Consider the following 24,163-nt stretch of genomic DNA (forward strand, 5'->3'; position numbering starts at 1 on the left):
TCTGTGCCCTTTAATGGTGAATAGAGCATCTCCTGCATTGGGAGCAGGCCTCCTCAAACGCTAAGCACGCGGCAGTCCTGACGCAGCAGCAGCAGCAGCAGCAGGCCACCCCCACCCACCACCTACTCCCTAAACTGCCCCTGCTTCACTCCGCTCTCTGTCATCCTGTGTCGAGCTGCACTGAGCTGCGGATCTACCCCAACGAGGCAGGGCTTCCCACTGCCAGCCTGAGCGCCAGCATCCGATTGATCCACACCTCCAGGTCAGGAAAAGTTGTTTGAGGAGACGAAGGGGAATCGTCGTCGAAAGCGTCTGTCAGTATTAAACAGAAACCTGATCAGACTGTTGGGAGTAAATCTGAACACGAGAGAGAAAAAGAGAGAAAAAGAGAGAGAGAGAGAGAGAGAGGGAGATTTAACACCCCAAGAAGCGACGAAAAAAGAGCGAAACACACACGACTGACTGACTGAAGCAGCGTTTCTTTCCCGAGCTGCTGAGACGTGTGAGGAGGAATAATGAGGAGCGTGTGGATGTTGCTAACTCTCTGGGCACTTTGCTTTTGGGGTGAACGGGTAAGTTTGGCCAAGCGACTCATTCGACATGCTGATAAGATCTGAGGTGTTGGTGTAATACAGTCATTTATTATTCAGAACATCTCAGTTCGTCTCAATTTGCTATAACTTCAGATGTGTTTGTTTCTGATGAATGGTCCTGATAGATTTAGCAGCCAAGAGAACTGCATTCCTGTTGGTGAAAAGTTGGGAGAACTCAGGCAGAAGAAGTGTATGTTATGTTTTTTTATGTGTGTCCTGTGGAATAGCAGATTACTGTGTAATTATGAAATGTGCATTTTGGAGAAGATTATTATATTCACAATATTGTATACGACCACAGCTATAGTGCTGCACAAGATGCCTGTAATAGCTTATACACCCCTACTGATCTCCTGCATTCTTGGGTTATGCCCTTTTTTTCTTCTGTATATGAAAAGTCATTTAAAGTTGATCCAGGCAAATGGTTTATCACATAACTCTTGGTTTTTAAGAATCCTGCTCGTGTAGTATCCTGTAAAATATAGGGTCTATATTTACTATATGATTCTCATAGGATTCCTGAGAGTATCAGTATAGATCTTTTCCATAAGGGAAAGTTTCCACACAGCTAACTTCACCAAATCTGAGCAGACTAGTCTTTGCTGTTGTTACACCATGGTTTTTCAACATGACCCACAGTCCAGATTGTTCTTTGCAAATGCTCTTTTTGTGTGGTTAGCTTCCACACTGCTGAGTTCAGTCCATCTGGCAACCCAGGAGTGTTCCATACTCCGACCATACCAGTAATGGAAAAAGAAAGGGAAATGACGGAGGGATTTTAATGTTAAGTGGAAAGCATCGTAGACATATATTTAAACACTACCAGCAGTGCATGCAAGACTGGATGTACTCTACAGTGAGCTACATGCTGATGACGTTAGTTCTGCATGTCACCAGTCACCAGCTGATGGAGCTGATTAGTCATCAGGCTTGGATCAAAACTCGTACAGCTTCAGTGACCAACTGCTTATACATTCATTCAGTCTGTGTGCAAAAGTTTAAAAGTCAAAGGTAGTTGTGGGGTATCGGCCTCATATTCTTCTGGACGGGCTTTAAGTTGGACTCTTGCTATGATGATTTGATTGCGTTCAGCTACAAGAGAATTATTGAGGCTAGGTACTGAGTTTTGATGAACCAGCCAGATGTTGGGGAGGCCTTGTACTGGGGCTGGGCGATATGGTAAAACTCACAATTATTACAATATTTATCACATTATTTTATCATGCCTACAAATTAATCCAGTATCTGCAGATTCAAGTACTCTCACATACACAGAGTTTTGTGATTTTTAATTTTTTTATTTTTTTCTACTTCATCCAATTAAACAGGACAAAATGCACTCAACGATACCCACAATATTATCCTAAAAGCATGTGGTGCATCACAATAACAAAATGTATCAAGAAAAGATAAAACATTGCCATATTGCCCACCCCTACCTTGTACCCCTCTAGCTGACACTTGGTATTGGGCATGGTGACCTTAGGCTTATGTATGGCTGTGGCAGTCCTATTTATATGGGGATTGTATGAACAGGGTGTGCGTAATGGAATAAATAACTAAATTCACTAATTAAAGATGTGTCTAAATACATCTGGACATAGTTAATCCAGTTTAATACAAGATGCTTTATTGTAAATTGTCACATTGCATTGAAGAACGTGAGAAACTTTATGCCTAATGAACTCAATCTGGTTGGACAGTACTTCTCAGCCAAACCACAGAGATCAAGTGCAACTCGAGCTCTGTCCTGAATGTGCTGAGTCCCAAAGGCCTCATATAACCTGTATCTCTGATTTTTGTCTCAGTTCTCCAAACTTTTTTTCTCCTGTCTGTTGCTTATTCAGTGCTGTGTCAAAGCTCTGTTATGAGGCAGAAGACCTACATTGATTCTCTTTAGGAACGCGGCATTTAAAGTGCAGTGAAGCAATTTATGGGTTGCCTCTGGACACATCTATGTGTTAATTACCTTTTGTCCAGCAAAGCCTGATCATCATGGAAGCTTTAAAAAAAAAGGAAGCAATAAAAACTCCTAGTTTCCTCTTTACGTCACCAAAATGGGAAAAATCTCACAGATTATTTATAAAGATGTAAAAGAGTTCCTGGAGTTGTATAGAGGAAATGTAAGGTATTTTGTAGAAATACTCAAAGTACGCTATATGTCCAAATGTTTGCTCATCCAATGTGTTTTCCAAAATCATGGGTATTCATGGAGAATTTGATCCTCCTTGGACTAGACTAGAATTGGACTAGAATTAATTGCATTTAGCAACACTCAGTTTCCCACTGCTGCACTGCCCATTGTTGGGAGCTTTATACCCCTCTAGCCAGTGCCTGCAGTTGGGCTTGGTGACCTTAGGCTGATGCTTGGCTGGTCCAGCGTGCTCTATTCTGTTGATAATGCTATGATAATTACTTTAACAATAATACAAGATGTGCTTGCACAGTTAAACAGTGTCAGCAGTGGGTAGCTGAATTCACTAACTAGAAGAGGTGTCTGAATACTTTTGGTCACAGTGTATTTTGATATTTTAGTACTAGTTTCAGAGCCAGTGTGGTTTTTAGAAACTTAGGTGATTGTCCTTTTCTGTAGTTCAAGGCATTTCACAATTTGACCCCAACCTAGGAAAAACAAGTTGTGCTATGTCTGTGGCGTTATCTGCTTGGTAATCATTTATACTGAGTAAATAGTCTCTTCATCAATATTCAAAAGGTCAAGCATACACTCTTCCCTCAAATGGTACACACATACCCAAGCAGAGTGATGCCATATATACATAGAGCTTTAGGAAAAGGAAACCTTTAGGAAAGATTTGCTGGCAGCCTTCAGCCTCTTTGAAGGCGGTGTGTGCTGGCCTTTACCTAGCCAAGCTAATTAGAACTGGACTTGTTGTGCAATGAGGACAGAGCTGGCAAAGAGCAAATTAGTTGGGGGGGGGGGGCAGTTTCTTATCTACTGTCTTATCTACTGTTTTTTTTCTGTTTAGAGCAGTCATTGTTTCTGTCTGGGTTTTCATATCACACGTCCTTACCTTATGAGATAGAATTTCAGTCATTTTAGTCTTCAGATAAGGTAAAAAAAAAAAAAAAGAAGCCCAGAGGAGCATCTGAGCATCATATGTTACATATGTTAATATTCAAACTCTATATGGCAGAACCTTGCATAACCAGCAGTTTATGGGAAAAGTTGAATTTGCTCTCATTCCCAGGCAAACATTGGTATAACATTTGGCTGTGGTGGAATTTGAACCATATTGACTGTGCTGGGATATTTTGCTCTGTTTGTCCCAGCTGCTTTTACTTACTGAATAGATTAATCATGAAGCCTTAATGTTGCTTTAAAGACGTTCTTTTGAGTTGCATTTAAGGGTCATTAACAGTTATTATCAATTAAGTTGACTAAAATAAAGTAATATATTGACTGCTCTGATGGCTGTATGACTCATTAACAAGTGTAAAATGCCTACAGGGAACTTTACACACTACTGTATGCATTCCTCAGTCTCGCACCACATTTTCAGAACTATTTAGGATTTAAATGTTTAAATCATTTAAATATAACTTTGTTTGAGTGTGCAAAACAACTGCGTCAGTCCGTTGCTTCTTTCACTTCAGCTTGCCAACAAATGCACATGTATAGCTGTTCATGTGGAGGAGCTGAGAGCATGATGTGTTTGCAGCAGTGGTGTAGAACTCCAGCATACCATCAATAAAAGGCAGTCATTTTTAAATTGAGAAAAAAAAACAGTAATACTTCTGTTGGTCAGTACAGAGTTTCTATACCTAAATAGTCACTTTTTACATAATTGAGTCAAGAAATGTGTCTGGCATGCTTGCTTACAGTCTAGACTGTTGATTGGCTGCCTGAATTGGTTTTGGTTTATAATGTTTATGCTTGTTGATTAGTTTGTAATGTGTTGTGGTCAGTAAACATCTTAATTTTTTTAGACATAATCGTTAATTCTAATTGTTAATCATGAATGTCACTAAAAATGAAATCTGTATTATGGTGTGACACCAGTGACAGTATTGATGTTCTGTTGTTCAGCACTCTCTGTGTTGTTGTTGTTTTTTAGTTTTTTTTTGCCCCAGTGCCGCCACATCACCACACCACATGACCATAGCTCATTTAGTCCAGCTATGGAGCGGCTGGGAAAGCTTGGCTAAATTCTTCCAAACTGACATCACAGTAAGAAACGACATACTAAATTTCGGCCTTGCTGCTTGAGTACGGTGGAGTTTACTTTAAGCTCTGAAAGGAATGCTAGAGGCGCCCGCATTAACTGCATAGCCCTGCATGATAGGAAGTAATGTGTACATACTGTTGTGACACAAGTTATGACACATGTGTGAGACTGTTATGCGAGGCCCTTTGTAAACAGAGCTCAGCCCTGTTAGGCCTTTCATAAACAGATTCCAATATGGCCAGCGTCTGGAAGAGGGCGACAGCATATACAAACCGTGAATGAAGAGAGCTGTGAAATGGAGATGTTTGTTAAATGGAAGGATCTTTGAGATGAAAACAGTAGTGCAGAGAAGAGGCTTAAGGTTCCCTCGCTCTCATTCCTCAAACTCTTGGTTAGCTGAGCAAATGGAAAGTTGTGAGGGAACATTTTGGGGGCTGGGGCGCAGCTGTGAGTGCAGCGGTAAGCAGGGCTGCAAGAAAAGCTCGGGTGAAGGAGAGGAGACGTGTCGTCTGCTTCCAGCGCTCACTCAGCCCAACTCTGGTTTCACTTCATAAGGACTTTCATTAGAGCTGAATAAGTATTCAGCAGTGAGGTGAGGGTTGTGGGGGAGCTATGTGCTGCAGAGGTGGGCACAGCTGTGGTTAACATTGTGGTCGTGGCTGCTGAAATTACAGAAAAGCAAGAATCTAAAGACCATTTAATGAACGTACGAGCAATTCACTCAGTGCAGACAGAAAACAAAGTATAGTTTTTCATGTGGATAGGTTCATTTAGAGTTGTCTGCAGTTTTAATGATGCTGGTGCTTATTTTGAATACTCCTACTATTGATAATGTTATTCAATTTCTCACTGTTGTGTTATAGTACACTTTATTGCATAATTCATACATTCTTGAGGAAAGCGCTGTTTATGCTAAGTTTCATCAACTGATTTAGAGGTTAAATGCTACCACTGTTGTCCCAAAAGTTGCTTAACACCCTTTTGTTTTCCTTTAAAGTATAGTTTACAGATGTTCTTCCTAACTCAGACTGCTGGAACAGACTCTGGTTTGTCTGGGTCAGGCCTGTCCAATCTAAATTTAACCGCAGGCTTTTTAAGTCACTTAAAAAAAAACAAAAAACAGCAAATCGGTTAGGTTGTTCAGTTAGAGACATAATGCCACAGAGAACCCTGAGAGACCCTGAAGACCTTAATCCTGAGAGACCCCTTAAAAAGCCTATGGGCTGCCGGCGGGCCGAAAATGTTATTACAAACTTCTTTTACAAAAAAAATAGCCCCACCAGTTTATGTGGGAGTCCCTGTAGTCACTCAGTAATACGCCTTAGTGTGTAATAAGCCTTGCTGCGTTAGGGGGGTTCAAAAGGTTGCAAAGCCATTTCTGAGGCTTTAGGGCTCCATTGAACTACAATCCGAGCCAAAATCTTTCCAAGAGCAAGGCAAAAAGTCATTCAAGAAGTGAGAAAGAAGCTGCGAACAGCATTGGTCAGCACAATGTCTCTCAGTGCTGGGATCTTGGGTTCAAGTCCCTATCTGGGCGGAGTTTCAATGCTCTCCCTTTGTCCTTGTGGGTTTCCTCCGGAGACTCCAGTTTCCTCCTACAGTCCAAAAACGTGGAGATCAGGTGAATTGATTATTCTTAAAAAGAAAAAACCTCCTGGTGTGTGTAATGAGTGTATCTTTAGTGATATGGATTGGCACTCTGTCCTGAGTTAATCCCCCTACCCAGTGTTCAGTGCAATTCTGTGTGCAATTGGTTGCTACTTCTCGCTAGTGTGTGTTGGTTGAGTGCTGAGTAAAGGACTGTGTTCCTGTGAGATTGCGTCCTTGGGTATTAGAAACCTGCTAGATAAGTGTAACTTTCATTCAATCATTCATGTCATGCCTCTCTCACCTCAGCAATGGACACTGGGAAAGAATGGGATACGTAGCAGAATATCATGGCGGAAACCTTTGCTTACTAATGCTTGTCTTACCAAGCAGCATTTTGATTATTCTGGAACAATGTGTTCTGTATAGATTGATATTAACTGAAGCTTTTTGGCTGATAAAGGCCTAGTTATATGGGACAAAAACCCATAGTATCTACTGTAAAGCATGGTGGTGGAAGTGTAATGGTTTAGGGAGGCGTTGCTGCATTCAGGAATTTAGATGGTGATAATCACATTACTTGTATATGGTATACAGCACTATATGCTGTTCTTGCTGGCCAGTTACATTAGCAATCAACTTATATAAGTAGTAGTTGAAACCTGCAAACATATTCTTGAAACTTGACACAAGTTTTCTGCAAAATGGTTTCTTGATGTAAAGTTTACATTCTAATTCAAAATTCAGTACCTAATGCAAGCATGTAGAGCTATTGTTTCCTCAGACCTGAACAGTATCTAATTTTTTACTCTAGTGAACAGGATCAGTAGATCCTACTGATATCCCATGGTTTGGTTTTATTTGGATAGGTCACTGTGTTTTCTTCCCAGAAGTGTTTTTTCGTTCCATAAGTTCTCCTGGCTGCGTTACACAAGCATGTTGACTTAGTGGGGCTGTGGACAGAGAGTAGGGGGGAGTGGCTGACGTGTGACTCCTCAGGCCTCCACTCACTCCATATATGGAGGAAGCTTTTTTGGTCCTGACAACAGACACCTCCACGCCAGATGTTTTTTGTGTACAGTGCAGATGTTCATCCTTCCTCTGATGCAGAAGCGTGTTTTCATAATTCGACAGTGACTGTGCTAAGCCAGGAATGTGTGGAAAACACACATTTACTGGACTCCCCATGACTAACAACGTTGATTGGTATATCTGACTTTACTGAAATGTGTTGTTCTGGAAAAGAGGAAAGAGGAAGACATTCAGCACATCCCGTTCCATGCAGAGAAGCTGATCATTCCGCCAGTGGCATGTTAATTTCCGGAATATGTATCATGAGGCACTACCCAATTCCAGTGTGAAAAGATCTTGGGGAAGTGCTTGATAGATAACGCTGAGCCCAGTGCTGGGTACATTTGAGTTTGCTTTTTTTATTTATTTATTTATTTTTGACTAGTGAAGGACTTTGTGTTGATGGTTTTCTTTGTTCCTCTGTAGAGGCTTTTTGCTAAAAGCTTTCAGCTGCAGGAGGACAGGGTTGTATAGATGCAGGTCAAGCTGTAGAGAGATTTGGCTTTTATTTGGTCTTGTGTTATATAGTTCCAACTAACTGCACCTCTATCTGTCTCTCTCGCGCTCTAGTCTCTCTTGCTCTCTGGTCTCTCTGTCTTGTCTCTCTTTAGTTCTGTGATTAGCTTCTATGTCTGGTCTCTCTCTCGTCTCTTTCATGTCTCCCTAGTCTTCCTCTTTATTATCTCTTTCATCTTTCCTTATTCTCTCTAGTTTCTGTTTATGCCTCTTTCAAGTCTCACTCTTTCTCTTTCTTTTTATTTTCTCTCTCTTACTTTAGTCTCTTTCCCTTTCCTCTCTCTTTAGTCTGTTTTAGTCTCTCTGTCTCTTTAGTTTCACGTCCATCTGTCTTTAGTCTCTCTCTCTCTCTCTCTCTCTCTCTCTCCCTCCCTCCCCTTAGTCTCTCACTGTTTTTTTGTTTTTTATTCAGCCTCTCTCACTCTCCTCTGTCTTCTCTTTTTCTGTTTGCCCCCGCCCCACCCGACATAACACCTGCTCTCTTTAATAGTTATTTTTCACTTTTATTTGACACAAGTCACTCTAACTCTGTCTAGAGATGTATGCTTCCTTAACTATAGCTCATTGCAAATGTGAGAGCAAAACCTGCGGTGCAAAGGTAGAGAGTACTGCCGTATACTGAGTACTCCTGTATTGTTCCTCAGAAGCTGTTGAAAATGAGTTTCCTGAAAGCCCATCTGAGTGTGGTGATCCATACATACAGAGACTGGCTTGGCCTAGTTCCAGCAACTCAGAGAGGATACAGAGAGGACACTCCACAGACTTAAATGTTGTGTATAATTTCAGACTGTCACTGTTGATTTTATTAGAAATTGAGTAATTTGCTGATCAATTTGGATTTGATTAATAATTGAGTAATCAGAGTTTGTAAAAGAGGCCAAACGATAAATATTCACAAAAAATTGACAAATGTGAGAAAAGGAATCTTTTCAAATGAATAAAAACACCAAGGCTTGTCCACCAGGCAGAGAGAATGTAAAATGTACAGTATCATCTATCGGTCATTGACGATTAATTGAAATGGTACATTTCACTGGCTGATCTTGACAGCTGTGGGATCATTATGAACTGTATATTGTCACTTGCAGGATGAGATTCACATTTTATCGCACTTATGAAATAGACACCCTGTCTGCTTTTGTGTTTTAGCAGCCGTCATGTTGTCAGTTCGCCATCTAATATTCAGGCGCAGGTGTGAAAATGAGCTGTAGTGATTGTGGGCACTGTGTGTGTGTGTCATGTTTCGCAGTAGCCAGGTGTGCTGTGTATAGGCTGCTGTGTCACCTGAGCTCAGTAGAGTAATTCTCCAAGCCTGCACACGCCCCAGGTGCTAACATGAACAATCATGTACGCATGATGTACTGCTTTGACCGAATGATCTACCTGTTGGTCATGTTTGTGCTCTGACTTTTTCAAAAGCAAAAAAAAACAACAACAAAAAAAACAGGTTAAAAGTATTTACTGACCACAGTGGGTTTCAGACCCAATCAGGAAGCACACACTTTAATAATAGAAACTAATTCAGCCAGCAATCTCGAATTTGGAGCAAGCATGCCTACTGGTTTATAAATACTAAGACTAAGACTATTTAGTACAGTACAGAAATTCAGTATGGATTTTTTTTTTAATTCAACTAATAAGTAACTTGTGCAATGCAATGTTATACTCAGCTCTATTTAGGGCTGCATGATAATGATTTAAAAAATGATTTATCAGAATGTTTGCCTAGGATGAGCTAACCTTCACCCTAGCCCTAACTAATCATATAGTGTTTGTACTGGATATCTTGAAACTAGTCACTGTTCCAGGTGAGTTCTTGTAATGCAGCAAAACGAAATTGGACTTGGTCTGGGACAAAATATTGCAGGCCTTTACTACGTCACATCCTTTCAGGGTGTTTTCCACATCTATACTTTGTTTGCTTTTCTAAACTTGGAGTGTTTTCTTCTTTGTTCTTCTTTGTGGGAAAAATCCAAGTGCACCAAAATGCGTCGCAACAAACCATGTGAGAACATTATTTACGCTTATTGGTCAGATCTGTCTGGGAAGGGAGCAAGAAAATCAATACAGGAAGACCTTGTATGTGTTTCGGACTGGTGCCTATTTCTGTGCAATTTAACATGGAGCAACGGCAGAGATGGCATTTGTTCATAACTGTAGTAATTATTTGGGCAAGTTGTTCAGTTGTTTTCTTCTGTATTCCTATATTGACTAGAGTCTGATTTAACTGGACTAAAAGGTGCAGATGTGAAAACACCCTCAATATGTTTCCATGTAATCCCATGTATCCACTCTGAAGGCACTTAGAATAGTGGTCACCAACAAGCTAGCAGAGTGAGATGCTAGATTTGGGTTGGAGGTGAAACCTGCAGGAGGGTAGATGTCCATAAGGGGTGGGGGTGGGGACCACTACTTTGAAGCAACGGTATGTAGCTTTTTTCCTTTAAAAGAACAGCTTTATAATCATTTTACTTACTCATTATACTTATAATGCACTACTCATATGTCAGTAGTTCCCTATTTTTTATTTATCATTTACTCTTGCACTTTGTTCTATATATGCACAATATTACAATTTTTGTAGTGTCTGTTACTGCTCTATTCTGACATTTTTGCACCATGTCATTGCACAATACTGCCACTTTCGCACTGTCTGTCATTGCACGATACTGTCATTTTTGCACCTGTTATATTCATATCTAAATGTTTATATTTATATTTAAATATTTGCACAATGCTACTATTTGCACTTCTGCTAACTGCATTCCATGGTCTTGGTCTTGTACAAAGCAATGAGAATAAAATTAAATCTATCTAAGCTATCTAATTTATGTTAATGCTCCACTTACCTGTAATAGAGAGAATAGCACCTCCGGTACTCCGGGCTTAGTGCGTTGTTAACTGCACTGTGCAGATTTAGTTAAGCAGGCTGGACATGCCTTGTGAAAACTGTGCAACACTGTGTAACCCATCATATTAAAAAATCCTGTAATATTACTTTAACATGTCAGTCCACATGCTTTCTTCACTTCAGATGCGGGTTCTGTTTCTCTTAGCTTGGAAAATTTGTGTACCACTATACGTAGGGAGGCTCAAAGTGCGACCTTGGGGGGAAGGCCATGAGCAAAAAAGACCAATTCTTTGCATAATGCTGCCTTAAAGTTAAAACGTTTAACAATGGCTGTAAAGAGCTCCTGTTTGAGTTCGGGTAGCTTTTATAAATCTGTTTAAAATAAAAAGTAATGACCAGGCCATGAACTTTCAGCCTCCATCAGATTCACCTGCTCCACAGATGCTTTACTGTTTAACGAAATCCTGCCTTCTGCTGTTTTTGCTTTTTAAATCAGGGGCCTTTACCCGATAAAGCACCATGCTAGCTGACTGTAGCTGTCTCTCGCTCTCTCTCTCGCTCTTTCTTTTGCTCTTTCTCTCTTTCTGTTCAGCACCTGTGTTTGAGAAGGCATATTAAGAATAGCTCACATGCCTGTGGTCTGAATGGCTGCATTCATGGCCACTCTGCTTCACTTTGGACACTGATGGCTGCCTAATGTGCCCTGTGTGTACACAGTTCATGTGTGTATGTATGCGTATGAGTGCAGTTCCGTGCTAGTGTGCATGTGTGCCAGCACGTGGTGTGTGTGTGTGTGTGTGTGTGTATGAACGTCAGCAGCTCACAGGCACATCTGCGTTCTCACACTTGGTAAATAGATCTCACCCTCACTGCAGTGCTGCATGCCTGCTTCACACTTTAAGAGCACAACATTCAAAAAATGTACAGCCAGTACAATGCAGCCATTCGTTTCTCTCCCTCTACTACAAACACTGGGTTTCTGGATGGACTGTTACATTTTTTGGAATGATGGTTTTTAATTCCAGATAACAGATAATGACCAATCTTTCTACATTTTGTGTTGTGAGTAGAAGAGAAGATATTTTGTTCTAATTGGAAATGGATAAAAAGTTATTGTTGTATACACAATCTCATTTTGCAGGGGCCTTGGGGGGCGGGGGCGGGGGCGGGGGCAGGGGGTGGTGGACTGGAGCCCAACTGATAGGGAAGAAATCACAGCATAAAAACACAGGCAGCTGGGCTACTATGGGTGGTTTGGAGGATTACTAAAGTGTCATTAAGAATGTAACACCTAATGTTTTCTTAAAACAACATCTTTGACAGCACATACAGTTGCATGCAAATATCTGGTCACCCTGGCACTGTGAATTGTTAAGTGAGTAGAAGAGGAACAGATCTCCAACAGGCAGAACATTTAATGGTAAAACAGTAAGATTGGTATATTGTTTTAGTTTTGTATAAATTGGCTTGAGTGAAAATAGGTAGTGCACCATGCAAAAGTTTGAACTGAAAGATAACTTTTACCAAGGTGTCAAACCTTAATTAGCTTGTTAGGGCTATGGCTTATCCCAGTCATCCTTAGAACAGGCCAGGTGATTTTCAAAGCTCCTCAATCCTTGTCCTAATAATTAGTGTTAGCATTCTAGGACTCCTCTAAGCAGCTGCCCACAATACAGGAGAGGTCTGCAAGATATCAAAGTGTGCTCAGCAGTTTCCTCAGTTGTAATGTTGTTAAGAAACTGCAGCTATGGCACCTGTTAGACTGTAAAACAGTCCCTAAACACATCTCAGAATCCACTGTGGACTACCTCAGTAGGCATAAGCTGAAGGTTTTGCCATGGCCAGTACCCCTACCTACACATCATCAAAAATCTGTTGATGGACCTCAATAGAGCTGAATGGTAAGACTGCCCAATAATCTCACCGAACCTTTTTGTTATTTTGAAACTGTAAATAGTAACTGTAAACTGTAAAAAGTAATATTGTGTAAAGTATTAAAGAAACATGTGATCTTTAAATGTATGCCTTTGGACGTTTTTTGGAACTATTCACAGTACCAGAGATTTTGGCCAGGATGTTCAAATCTTGTCATGTCCCTGTATTCAAATATTTCTAGATGGAAACTGGACGTATAGAATCAGAACAGTAAGACTTTTACCCTTCTGAGCTTTTACCCTTTTATTACATGAGTTGTAAAGTTGTAAAGTGACTTTGTGAATATTGATATTGATTCTCTCTCTATGTCTCCATATGTGTGTAAGACATGACTCTGGGAGACTGTACCTGGCCATGCGAGTAGATGAGGAGGGAAGCAGCTGAGTGTGACTGCTTCACATTTCACATATTCAGCTCCCTCGCAATAATGAATGTACACCACTCCACTTCTTTCCCACTGCTTATTGTGCTACAGTATTGATTTCTCTTCATTCAAAGTGACTCTTCGTGTGGATGGATGGCGTTTGCCATGTATTCACCAGCATTATAGTTCAGCTGTCTGCTTTTCTGAATATCAGCCAAAAATCCATTTACAGAAATCAATTAAAGAGAGAAAGACAGAGAGACGTTCAGTGTCATAGTTTATACATGAGTGATTACAGCAGTCAACTAAATATCGATATAGTGCACGTTGTGCCGGCTGATTCATTGTTAGGTAAGTAAATCAGTAGCTGTTAAAGAAGTTGCTTTTGTTTGTGTCTAGGACTGATACAGTGTGTCCTGCAAGTCAGAGACAGATTATATTATGGACTTTGCTGCTGTCCAACTTTGCGGCAGATGAGCGTGTAGCTTTTCTGCCATGTAATACGCGTCTGAATGTAGTGAAAGATCTGCAGCATCCGTCCAGTTGCTAGAGCGAAACAGATCAGTGAAATAACACTGGCAGGCCTACAGGGTATTGAGAAGGATTTCAAAGGCAGCAGAGCAGTCTGGTTCATATTGTGATTACATTAAGAGCAGCGAATGCAGGCTGGAATGTGTGAAGGGAATATGTGGAGTGTAATAATCATTTTAGGCCTGCCAGAGGGGCTTGAGCTGCAGCCTGAAGCTGAAAAACTCCCCACTTTGTTTCTGCAGCTCAGCTCTCTAGACACTCATCTGTGGTTTGGATGTCTGGCCTGTCAGGTCTTAGGTGTAGCGTGCCACATCTGGCAGAGTGACTATAATAGAGCGCCCCGACCACAGTAAATTACCAAAAATTACCAGTCTAATTTGCAGCTAAAAGTTAGCTAATCACCCTGTGCTTCCAAAAAAGGCAGCAAATATAGAATGTAGAATTAATACTGAATGTTATTTACTGTTTTTTTATTAGGGATCAAATGGTGCATCTCATTTTTGGTTCACCATTTGATTTGATTCAGTTTTTGATATTCTGCATTTTAGAATTGTATCTCACTTGTAACTCCATTTAGATAATGTATTAAATAACTTGTCTGACCTTAGTCAGTAGCCTTTCAATGACATGTCAGCTGTTCTAACAAAATGACCCCAACACTGATGCAAACAGAACAAGACAAGGTTTTAAAAGATCTTAAATAAAAGCTTAAAAAAAAGGGTTCTTTGAGCATTGTTAAAAAAGATGTGAGTGCAAAGAACCTTTAAATTCTTTAGAGGTTTCTTCACTCACATCTCTTTCACAAATATGATGCTTCTGTGGTTAAAAAGCTCTCAAACAAACTGTATTGACTTCTCCTTCATAAAACTAATATGATAAGCACTAAACAGACAATCTGGAACACCTGAAAAGGATAACGAGATTGCTGGGTTATAAACGAGGCAGGTGGAAACACTAAGGACTGGACGGGCAAAGGAAATGACAATGACCAACATATAAGCCAAAGGTGGACAGCACATGGAGCATAAAACCAAGATCCACATTTCTGCTGTCCAATGAAAAACCTGTAGTTTTCTCCATGGTTTGAACATGTATCTGCTCTGTACACTGTGTAAAGTATGCAGGATGAATAGACCAATAGAAATGCTGTAAAGTACTGGAAATGGGCTCTTACTTTTTTATTGGACAGTGAAAATATTCTCATCTACTGATCTGATATTATTTATGTAAAAACACTTATTTAAATGTTTCATTCTGAACATTTAAAAGAATGCTTTCATTGTTAAACACCATTGTATGACACTATTCTACTCTATAGCTCCTCTACTAGCCCATGTGAAGAACACACAGCTAACAACATGACATCACAGTGTGAGTGTGTGCTGTTTCAGTCTAGATTTGTTACTGGATTGCATCAGGTTAACTGCTGCAGTCCATTAAATGATTGTGGTTGGTGTAATGTAGTGGGTAACAATAGTGGCTTCCCTGTGGCAGACTAGGCTTTGATTCCCCCTCCTAGGCAAGCTCATGCTACACTGATAAGAGGACCATCATTGGTCAAGACTCCACCTATATTCTACCTTTGTGAGATGTTTCAAAAGTCACTCTGGATTCATTTATTTTACCTGATAGGGAAGGTAGTAGTGATATGGGCCTGATTGTGAAGTCCATCCATAACAATATACCTCTAATCCTCTAATATCTCTAATTCAGATTTGATTAAAATCATTATTAAAAAGCATCGTTCCCCATACCAAAAAACAATTAAGTGGTTAAGTGTTTGGAAGGTAAGGGTCTTTGGAAATCGGTGGGTTACAGATTTTGCAGCACAGTTGTATTCTATCTCTGAATTATTCATCTCATTTTGCTCAGCAGCAAACACTCCTCTTCTCTTTTATGGACTTTCAGCGTGGCTGGCCAAGTCCATCCAACAGGTCTGTCCTTCCATTCTGTTTTTGCTGTGGGACTTGGCGATCACATGTAACAGGCTTGATGCTTTGCGTGTGTGTGTGCATGTGTGTGTGTGTGTGTAACATGCAGGGCCAGTGATGGTGTGTGTGCATGTGTTAGAGAATGAGAAACAGTGTGTGTGTATGTGTGTAAGAGGGAGGGAGAGAGAGAGCGAGCGAGAGTAAGATGGTGTTTGACAGTGTTTGGCCAGGCTGTTTGGAGGAGAGAGGAGAGAGTGGCCTGTGAGTTTTAGCGTTTCCTGTCCAGCTGTAGCGCTGGCACTCACTGAAAGAGAGCGACTCAGACCAGAGCACAATACTCCGCTTGTGCTGCAGCTCAGGGCTCAGGAATGCCACTCTCACCTTCATATGGCTGACAGGAGTTTGTTTTGGAATGGGAGATGTTATTCAACACACTCCAGCCAGCACCCTCTTAACTTCTGTCTGGGGCTGGGCAATATGGTCAGAATAGCATATTGGGATTATATCATTGCGTTTTGTGATTGATATACAGTATAACATTGAAGCATACAAGCCAACCATTATTGTGATGTGGGAAAATATTGGCCTACATTGGCCTACAACACAGTTTTTTGGAGTACATTAATGCCTTGATTCCTCTACAACCCATAAAAGCTGCTTTATCTGCTGATGCTAAAGCTACAACAATTCACATTATCGTTTTATTTCAAGAAGACACATTTTTAATACAATCTTTTTTTTTTATGAAAGACAAAAATGATCTTACTGTTTTTCACTTTTTGACATGTTTATTATGTGTTGCAGTTTCGTATTGAATTGACCAATAGAAATGCTCCAACATAGCTTGGAATAATAAAAATAAAAACAAATAAAAATACATTGAATTCCATTGGAAGTTAAAAAGGGCATTTCCGTCTCCTGTAGAGCTGCCATTTTGGAGATACAAGGTTTTTGAGAACTTCAGAAGACCGGAATGTTTAGGTGACTGAACTGGACTTGTGATCTAAAATACATGCATTTATTCATTTTTACTGCATTTGTAACCTTACAGACTTAATTGTTTGTATTCCTTTGTAATGCTAATTCAGTTTCACTACATGTCCATATGTTTGTGGACCTTTTATTTAATGCTGGATGTTCCTCTGGAGCAGATAAACGTGAACCTATTGACACCATGTCTAAGCCGTGGGCTAGAGGGTATAAATCCCCCCAGCATTGAGCTGTGGAGCATACAATACAATATTTTTCTGATGAGAATGGGTGGTGATTATCCAATATCCTGGGCTCAGTAATGCTCAGTAACGCTCTTGTTGCTAAATACAATCCTATCCTTACAGCAATGCTCCAGAATCTAGTAGATGGCCTTCCCTGGATAGTTTCTCCAACAAAAGCATTTTGTCCCAATACTTTTGTCCATATCATGTATTTCCAATTTGTACATTTTATAATATCAAAAATATTGGATATTGAATGTCCACATCAGTTCACAAATCCCACATTCGATATCTCATTCCTAGTTCTCACTATTGCCAATGCTGTGATAATGATTAACATATATAGGTACTTCCCTCTCATGCCCCCCTTGCTTTTCTGTCTTTGAAAAATAGGATTGATCCCTCTTGCACACCAACTCAAAAGTACACATATGAATCTGATATGTAATTATTTTTTTTGTACAGCCATCTGGTGAGATTACTTCTATGTTTAGCTTTATAACAAATCTCCAGTTCCTGTCAATATATTGGTTCATTTGTCCCTTTCATTCAAGTGGATGCTGCTTACTGACACACCACAATTTTGGATATATTGCATATCCATCAGGTAGTAAAAGCTTTGGCTTTGGCTTTTATTTGCACAGTTGTGCAACCATTTGTTTGAAATTCCCATATGCTAGTAACTGTCTGGAAAGACTCAAGGAGTCTTATGCTTTATGACGCAGTTCATCAGAAGGTCTGCTTAATTTCTGTGCCAGTGATTTACACACTTTCATATGCTGTTGGAAGAATGCAAACTGGACTTCTTGTTTTATTTTAAGTGGATTTCTGAGACCGCCTGACGCACTGACATTTTGGAGACTAACACAAATTCATGTGCTGGTTTCATGACTCACTGAAGCACAGCCTCCATTTAAAGGCTGCCTACAGGCTTCTGCATATTCGCCAGGGTGACGAATCCTGAAATATGCACGCCTGGTTTTTCCAGCGTGGCTACTGCTGTAGGTAGACTTAACGATGGCCAGTGAAAACAGTGTGGAGCCATCTCTATGGAGATGGTAAAAAAATGGGCCTACTAACAGTGCTTTTGCTCTGGTCATCAGAGACCATGACTTTAAATAGCTTTTATAACAGGATGGCTCCAGATCTGTTTGACTTTAGTTTTAATTCACCAAGTTATTAAACACTTCTGCTGATTAGCATCCATAGCTAAAGTTTTGTTCAGAAGTTTTTCAAACATGGTGGTGCCATGCATCATGATCTGGGACCATGTTGCTGCCAGTGGAATTGGTACATTGCACAAGGTGAACGGAATAACGAAGGGGAAATACCTCCGAAATCTTTAGCATGACCTCAAACCATCAGCTAGACTTGGAAAATGTGGATTCAGTTGGCTGTTCCAACAAGACAGTGATGGCCAAAGGAGGTTGTATAATAAAGCAAAGTAATTAGCATGTGAGATGCACCAGCATGTGGACTGTGCTTAAAGGTTGGACCTGTGACAAGTTTACCTCCACCAATTCCGCCAGTATCAAACCTGAATTCTGCCAGAAGCTTGTTGATGTCTACCAAAGGCATCTGGTCAAGATGCATCTTCATCTTATATTTAATAGAATATCTCTTCCAAACTATGAATTTTGACATTTTTGCAATGCAGAATGACTTCTCAATCTCTTCTCAATGTTGTGCAAATCATATTTACAGTTACAGGACACTTTGGAATTGTCACTTACACAATGGTCAGACACGATTTATTAGTAATGAAAGCAGAAACCCAGGTACTTCTGCAGCATTCACTCATTTTAATTTCTTCATATGAGTGAGCAATCAAGTCGAGCCTTGTCAAATCAGTGTCAGTGCCTGACAGCTCTGTGAATAGATTCACACTTACAGGCGCATCTGTGTGGTGTATGTATGTAATTAACGTCTGCCTTACCGCTCGCTCCTTTTAAATTTTGGAAAACACGCGAGTGCTGAGGTGTACAGAGCATCACCCCCACTATTGTCAGCAGGCTGATTGCCTGCACGTACAGACTTTCTAAAGCATAATGTGATTGAAAAGGCCTGATATTCTGTGCAAGCTGAAAAGGTGGCAGTATGGTGCTGTCACACTGACAGAAAGCGAGCGGAGAGACAGAATAAAGACAGGCTCCTAGGTTTAAAGAACACACACCTAGCTCGCTCTGCTTCTCTTCATGACAGTCTCTACTACAATGGGTAGCTCGCACTGTGTTTGTGTGCATGTAAGCGCGCTTGACTGCTTCTTCTTATCCACACTCTCCCTCTCAGCCTTGAAAGGCTCCTTCTGACTCGAGTCGAAGCAACGGAACCTATTGTTTCACACAAATTTGAGCGATGGCAGATGTTGAACAGTGCTTCAGCAGGTCAGGGAGCTTGCATACTGTTTTTGTTTAAAAGCGAAAAGTCAAAATCCCCTGCTTTCTTTGAGGTTTCCAGGGAAACTGAGGTTCGAAAGACCTTCCATCTTTTGTTTGGCTCTAATCTACAAATGTATTATTCAACATTCTCATGTATGAATATTAAATATTTTGTTCTGTATTTGTATGAACTGTTTGTGTGACTGATTAAAAAAATATCTTTACCGTAACTCTTGAAAGCTTGTTCGATGTTTTAACTTAAAGCAACATTATGTTGCATTTTTACCTTAAAGCAAACAGCTTCCAAATCTTGATCCACTGACTTGTAATATGGAGAATAGTGTGCTTGACCTGCTGCTTACTGCACTATGTAACTCTGGAGAAGCAGGCAGGACAATGCTTGTGAGGGGTGTCTTAAAGTGTGCATTCTACTGTTCATCCTGCCTGTAGGGGGAGCCCTGGAACAAAAAATACAAATTTCTACATAATGTTGCTTTAAACACTTAGACTTACTTTTAATAGCTTTTGTTTGTTTGTTCATTTGTTTTAATGGACTAGTGTGGCTGTACCATAGTCAAGAGGCTGTGTTTAGCAGTAGAACGACAGGGGCCAGTTTTGAGAAAAACAGCTGATTGGATTTTGACTTGTGAATGAAAAATGAAATTGTGGTTTTTTTTTTTTGTTTTTTTTTTTCTTTTTTCATTTGCTATTTTGGGCATTAATCCAATCCAGAAGATGTTATGGGTTGCACTCTAAGCTGTGGGCTGGAAGCAGGATGATTGTCAGTAGATTAGGAACTGTTTCAAGAAGTGGCTGTCATCATGACACAGTTTCAGCTGTGTAGGATTTCTCAGCATCACAGTTATGAAGGCTGCTTCATATGAAGCCAATGTGAATGCCGTGTGTCTGTGTGTGTTTGCTCTGGCAGGTGCTGGTGTCAGGTCAGCCTGTCATAACTGATGACCTCTACTTGGAGGACCAGCAGTCAGGTGATTATCCTGTTGATGATGATGACTTCAACTCTGGCTCAGGATCAGGTACGCCCTACATATTATTTTTTATCCCGACTATTCAAATGGAATTTGCTGGAATTTTGGTCCAGATTTTCTCTTAAACAAGATTACTCGTGAAGGTTAAGTCATTAGTTCCACATACACACGTATTGTAAATCATTTTGAAACAACCTGATGTTATTAAAACATACATGCCTAAACATGGCATGCTTGTCCAGTTCTTTTAAAACATGTAGTTTTAACCAAGCAAAAGCCTTTACTCATAATTAAACATGGACATAATCCCTAAAATAGTAAGTTGTCAGTTTCTGCAACCTCAAATTGCTCTCTGGTTGCTCTCTCTTTCTCTCTCTCTCTCTCTCTCTCTCTCTCTCTCTCTCTCTCTCTCTCTCTCTCTCTCCCGTCTGCTGAGTGTGGAATAGCAAATGAAATATCTGTTAACTCAAATGTATAATTCAGCCTTTCCAGTTTTAGCTACAGCATGACGTCACCCAAGATTTTACTGACTGTCTTATTTTCCAGTGCAATCATAGGACAGCATCAGTGTTTGACAGTAGTAACCTACTGGTTGAGGGATTTTGCCTATTTTTTTTTTTTAGTATAACATAAACTACTTTCAATCATATTTTAAAAGCATTGGTCATGTACACTATTTTAAGGCATACATGTGTTTTCAGCTAGGCTTCCCCTTTAGCGAGCATCCTTAGCCGGTTCATATAATTTTCTTGTGAATGATCCCATTTGAAAAGAAGAAAAGTGCTGTTCCATTGGTGAGAATTGTATGGCATAGCATGGTAGGGTATGATATGGTATGGTACAAATGTACAAATTACCTGTTACCAAGTTCTTTTTACATCTTTACATCTGTCTGGAAAGCCTTACTGGTCATATGCCATTGTGCATCACACCACTGCTTATTGAAAATTACTATACAAATGTCTTGTTTTTATTTTTAATCAAAATTTTACGATTGTCTCGGCTACATTGTAAATGCATTATCGATGTACTCTGAGTTTAAATGGGGGGGGGGGATTGAATTGAATTATCATAACAGTAGCATTGTGTGAAAAATCATGTGACTGTTACACAACCTTCAGAGAACCCCACATATCTAGTACTTTTTAGTGCAGTATTTTCAGTATATTCACTTTTTGTTTGGAACTCTGGTTAACATTTGTCTAGTACCTCATCATTAGCTCTGCTTTAGGGCTTGGCTTCCAGTGCTTCAGAATGTTCTCACACAACCAGATAGGTGTCTTTATCTGAGCTTTATTTTTTTTATTAGTATGACTCAATATGGCTGGGGTCTCAGGCACAATGGCTCAGATAAGTCATATAGTGTAGCTAGTTTGGCACAGCTCATTAAGCCTGTAACAGTGAGTCCAGAATACTGGAGTGCTTTTGTTTGGCCACTGTTAGCAGAAGGGCTGCCTGCTGGCTGCTAGACAATGGCAGCAGTTTGACAAGTGCACAGATGTTTCACCTGCGGTCAAACGCGGTCAGCCAAGACCACCATGGTTATGCAGCAGGTGTCTGCTCTATACATGGACCATGCATTATTAATGAATTAGCTCCCTCTCTCTGTTTCTTTCTTTCTTTCTCTCTCTCTCTCTCTCTCTCTCTCTCTCTCCCTCTCTCTGCAATCAAGCACAACATTAATATTACTGTGGTATAGAGACCAATGTGCACAAACTACATAAGCATTTATTCTACATCCATATACATGAATTACATCTGCATGTAGTTACAGAGAAGATTAATTTTGATGTGCATCATTTCATCAGAGGTATGTAAGGCATCTGGAATGTTCTAGGCTGTTTACATTGCTCTAAAACTTCTACACTAATGGCAATGACTCTATAGTTAGAATTAGAAATGTCTGATTTATCGGCATGCAGTTATGTCTCAGGCAAATATGTAAATGACTACAGGTGAGGTCTGATTAGACCCTGGGTCTTGCCACAAGAGGGTGTAAATGTAAACCTCCCCACTGCCCTGTAGAAAGGCTCTCGGAGGCTACTTATGGGTTGTGTACCTCTTGGTGAGTGATCGTTGACCGCTGGACATGCCTCTACAATGTGCTCAATGACTTTTTATGATGGTTGGGTTTGAGTATGGAGGCCTTGTGGTGAGCGATTCAATCCAGTCTTTGCTGTGGAGTGACACACTGCCCCAACTTCTGGTGTGATGATCTGGGGAGCAGTCGCATACAACAGTTGGTCACCCGAAGTAGTGATACGAGGGACACTAACAGCATGGTAATATGTGCAGGACATGCTGCGGCCACGTGTTGCCTCTCATGGCAGGGCTTCCAACTGCCATTTTTCAGCAAGATAATGTTCGCCCACACACAGCAAGGGTTTCCCAGGAATATCTCAGATTGCAACACTTCCTTGGCCTGCCCAGTTGCCAGATATATCACCAATTGAGCATTTATATGACCAGCTGGAACACCAACGTCTGCGACCTACAAGTGTGCAGGTTCTGCAGGCCCATCTGCAGCATCTGTGGGTAAATGTGCCGCAGGATGCCATCGGGAACCTGTATGCCTCCATGCCCAGTTATATCTCTTATATCTATTTATTCCCCAATAAACTTATCCTTTTGAGTTAACAGGATAAAAGTAAGGTTATATTTAGATAATTTGTGTCACACCATTGTTGGAATGTTGGAACCATGCAGGCCCACGTTGACATGATTTTGTCATTCAATTCCTACAGATTATTCAGGAGTATGTTCATGCTGTTAATCTCCCGTTCTTCCGCATCCTAAAGATGTTCTGTTATGTTCAAATCCAGTGTTTTTTCTTTACACAGCAGAAGAAACTGATACTACACACTGATATGTCTTACTTTCACTAATGAGGATGTACACATGCTGTCTGGCTGCAGATTTAACCAGTAAAAATCTGATATTATACTGTATGTTCTCTTACATAACACCAATAAATTACCTGCAGTTTAAATAAATATAAAATGATCACTAACACTTCAACTGAACATTTAGGCACAGTTACATTACTCCTCCGCACAGTGCTAGGGGATCTATAGTCCTCTAGCCTACGTGCCTTTCTTTGGATATTATACAAGCTGTGTATGTGCAATTTTACCCCTGCATCGGCTAAGGGTTCACCCCTTTTATGTTCCAGTTCCCCACCCCTTTTATTCCCAGTATGTGAATATGCTAATTAGAAGGAGTACCAGGATCAATTTGGGCATAGCTTACATGAATAGAGTTTAATACCTTTTATGTCCATATGCCCAATGCAGGTTTCGGTGATGACGATGAGGATATGGTGACACTTAGCAAGAAGAACATGAAGCCTGTTGAACATTTCACAGAGACCAGCAGTCCAAGCCTGGAGACGTCCTCACTCAATGAGTTTGAATCCACTGTTGAGACCACAGAGGAGAACCAGATTGACACAGAGGTGAATATAGAATTCATGTCAGCAAGATTGCAACTGGTGGACCTATTCAGAAATTTCTGATAGTGTTATTGTCACTTGTCATAGTTTGACACTGAATGTCAAAATATCTCCTAGACTCTTTAACTGGAAGAAAAAACAAGCCCACAAACAGTGACATGTTGAGTCTCCTTTTGTATTGCACTTGTGTGAGTCAGATAACAGGCTGTCACTGCTTGCTCTCTGCACTGTAACCTGTAGAAAATTTCACCACAGGTTTTGTTTTCTTGTGTCCACTTGACTATAAATTGTAAACCATTTCTATTACATTGGAAAAAATGGAACCATATAGGAATCACAACCCTTTTTAAACATAGTCCCCCATTTTGGAGCACTGTAAAGAACTGGACAAATGAATGTAGTCTTGAATGCAATAATCATGTTTAATACTTACTAACCTTTGTTAACTCCCATAAACACTAATGCTCTGTCTAGTAACGCAATGCCATGTCTGTAGTGCTGCTAGCTCCTTCTTGTTTCAGGGGCTTTTTGCCTTCAGCTGGATTGTATAGTTTAAGTGTTTACA

At 40.3% G+C, this 24,163-nt stretch overlaps 1 protein-coding gene across 1 annotated transcript in view; it reads left to right on the plus strand.

Moving 5' to 3' along the window:
- Positions 1–145: 145 nt before the first annotated feature.
- The window catches only part of LOC140556091 (syndecan-2-like), a 27,821-nt gene continuing 3,803 nt past the window's right edge, over positions 146–24,163 (plus strand). The window contains exons 1-3 of the mRNA XM_072679605.1: positions 146–572; positions 20,087–20,195; positions 23,441–23,601. Coding sequence (XP_072535706.1) covers positions 516–572; positions 20,087–20,195; positions 23,441–23,601 — 327 coding nt within the window. The 5' untranslated portion in view covers positions 146–515. The remainder of the gene's footprint in view (positions 573–20,086; positions 20,196–23,440; positions 23,602–24,163) is intronic.

Source organism: Salminus brasiliensis, chromosome 5 (assembly GCF_030463535.1).
Source record: "Salminus brasiliensis chromosome 5, fSalBra1.hap2, whole genome shotgun sequence".
Classification (NCBI taxonomy): domain Eukaryota; kingdom Metazoa; phylum Chordata; class Actinopteri; order Characiformes; family Bryconidae; genus Salminus; species Salminus brasiliensis.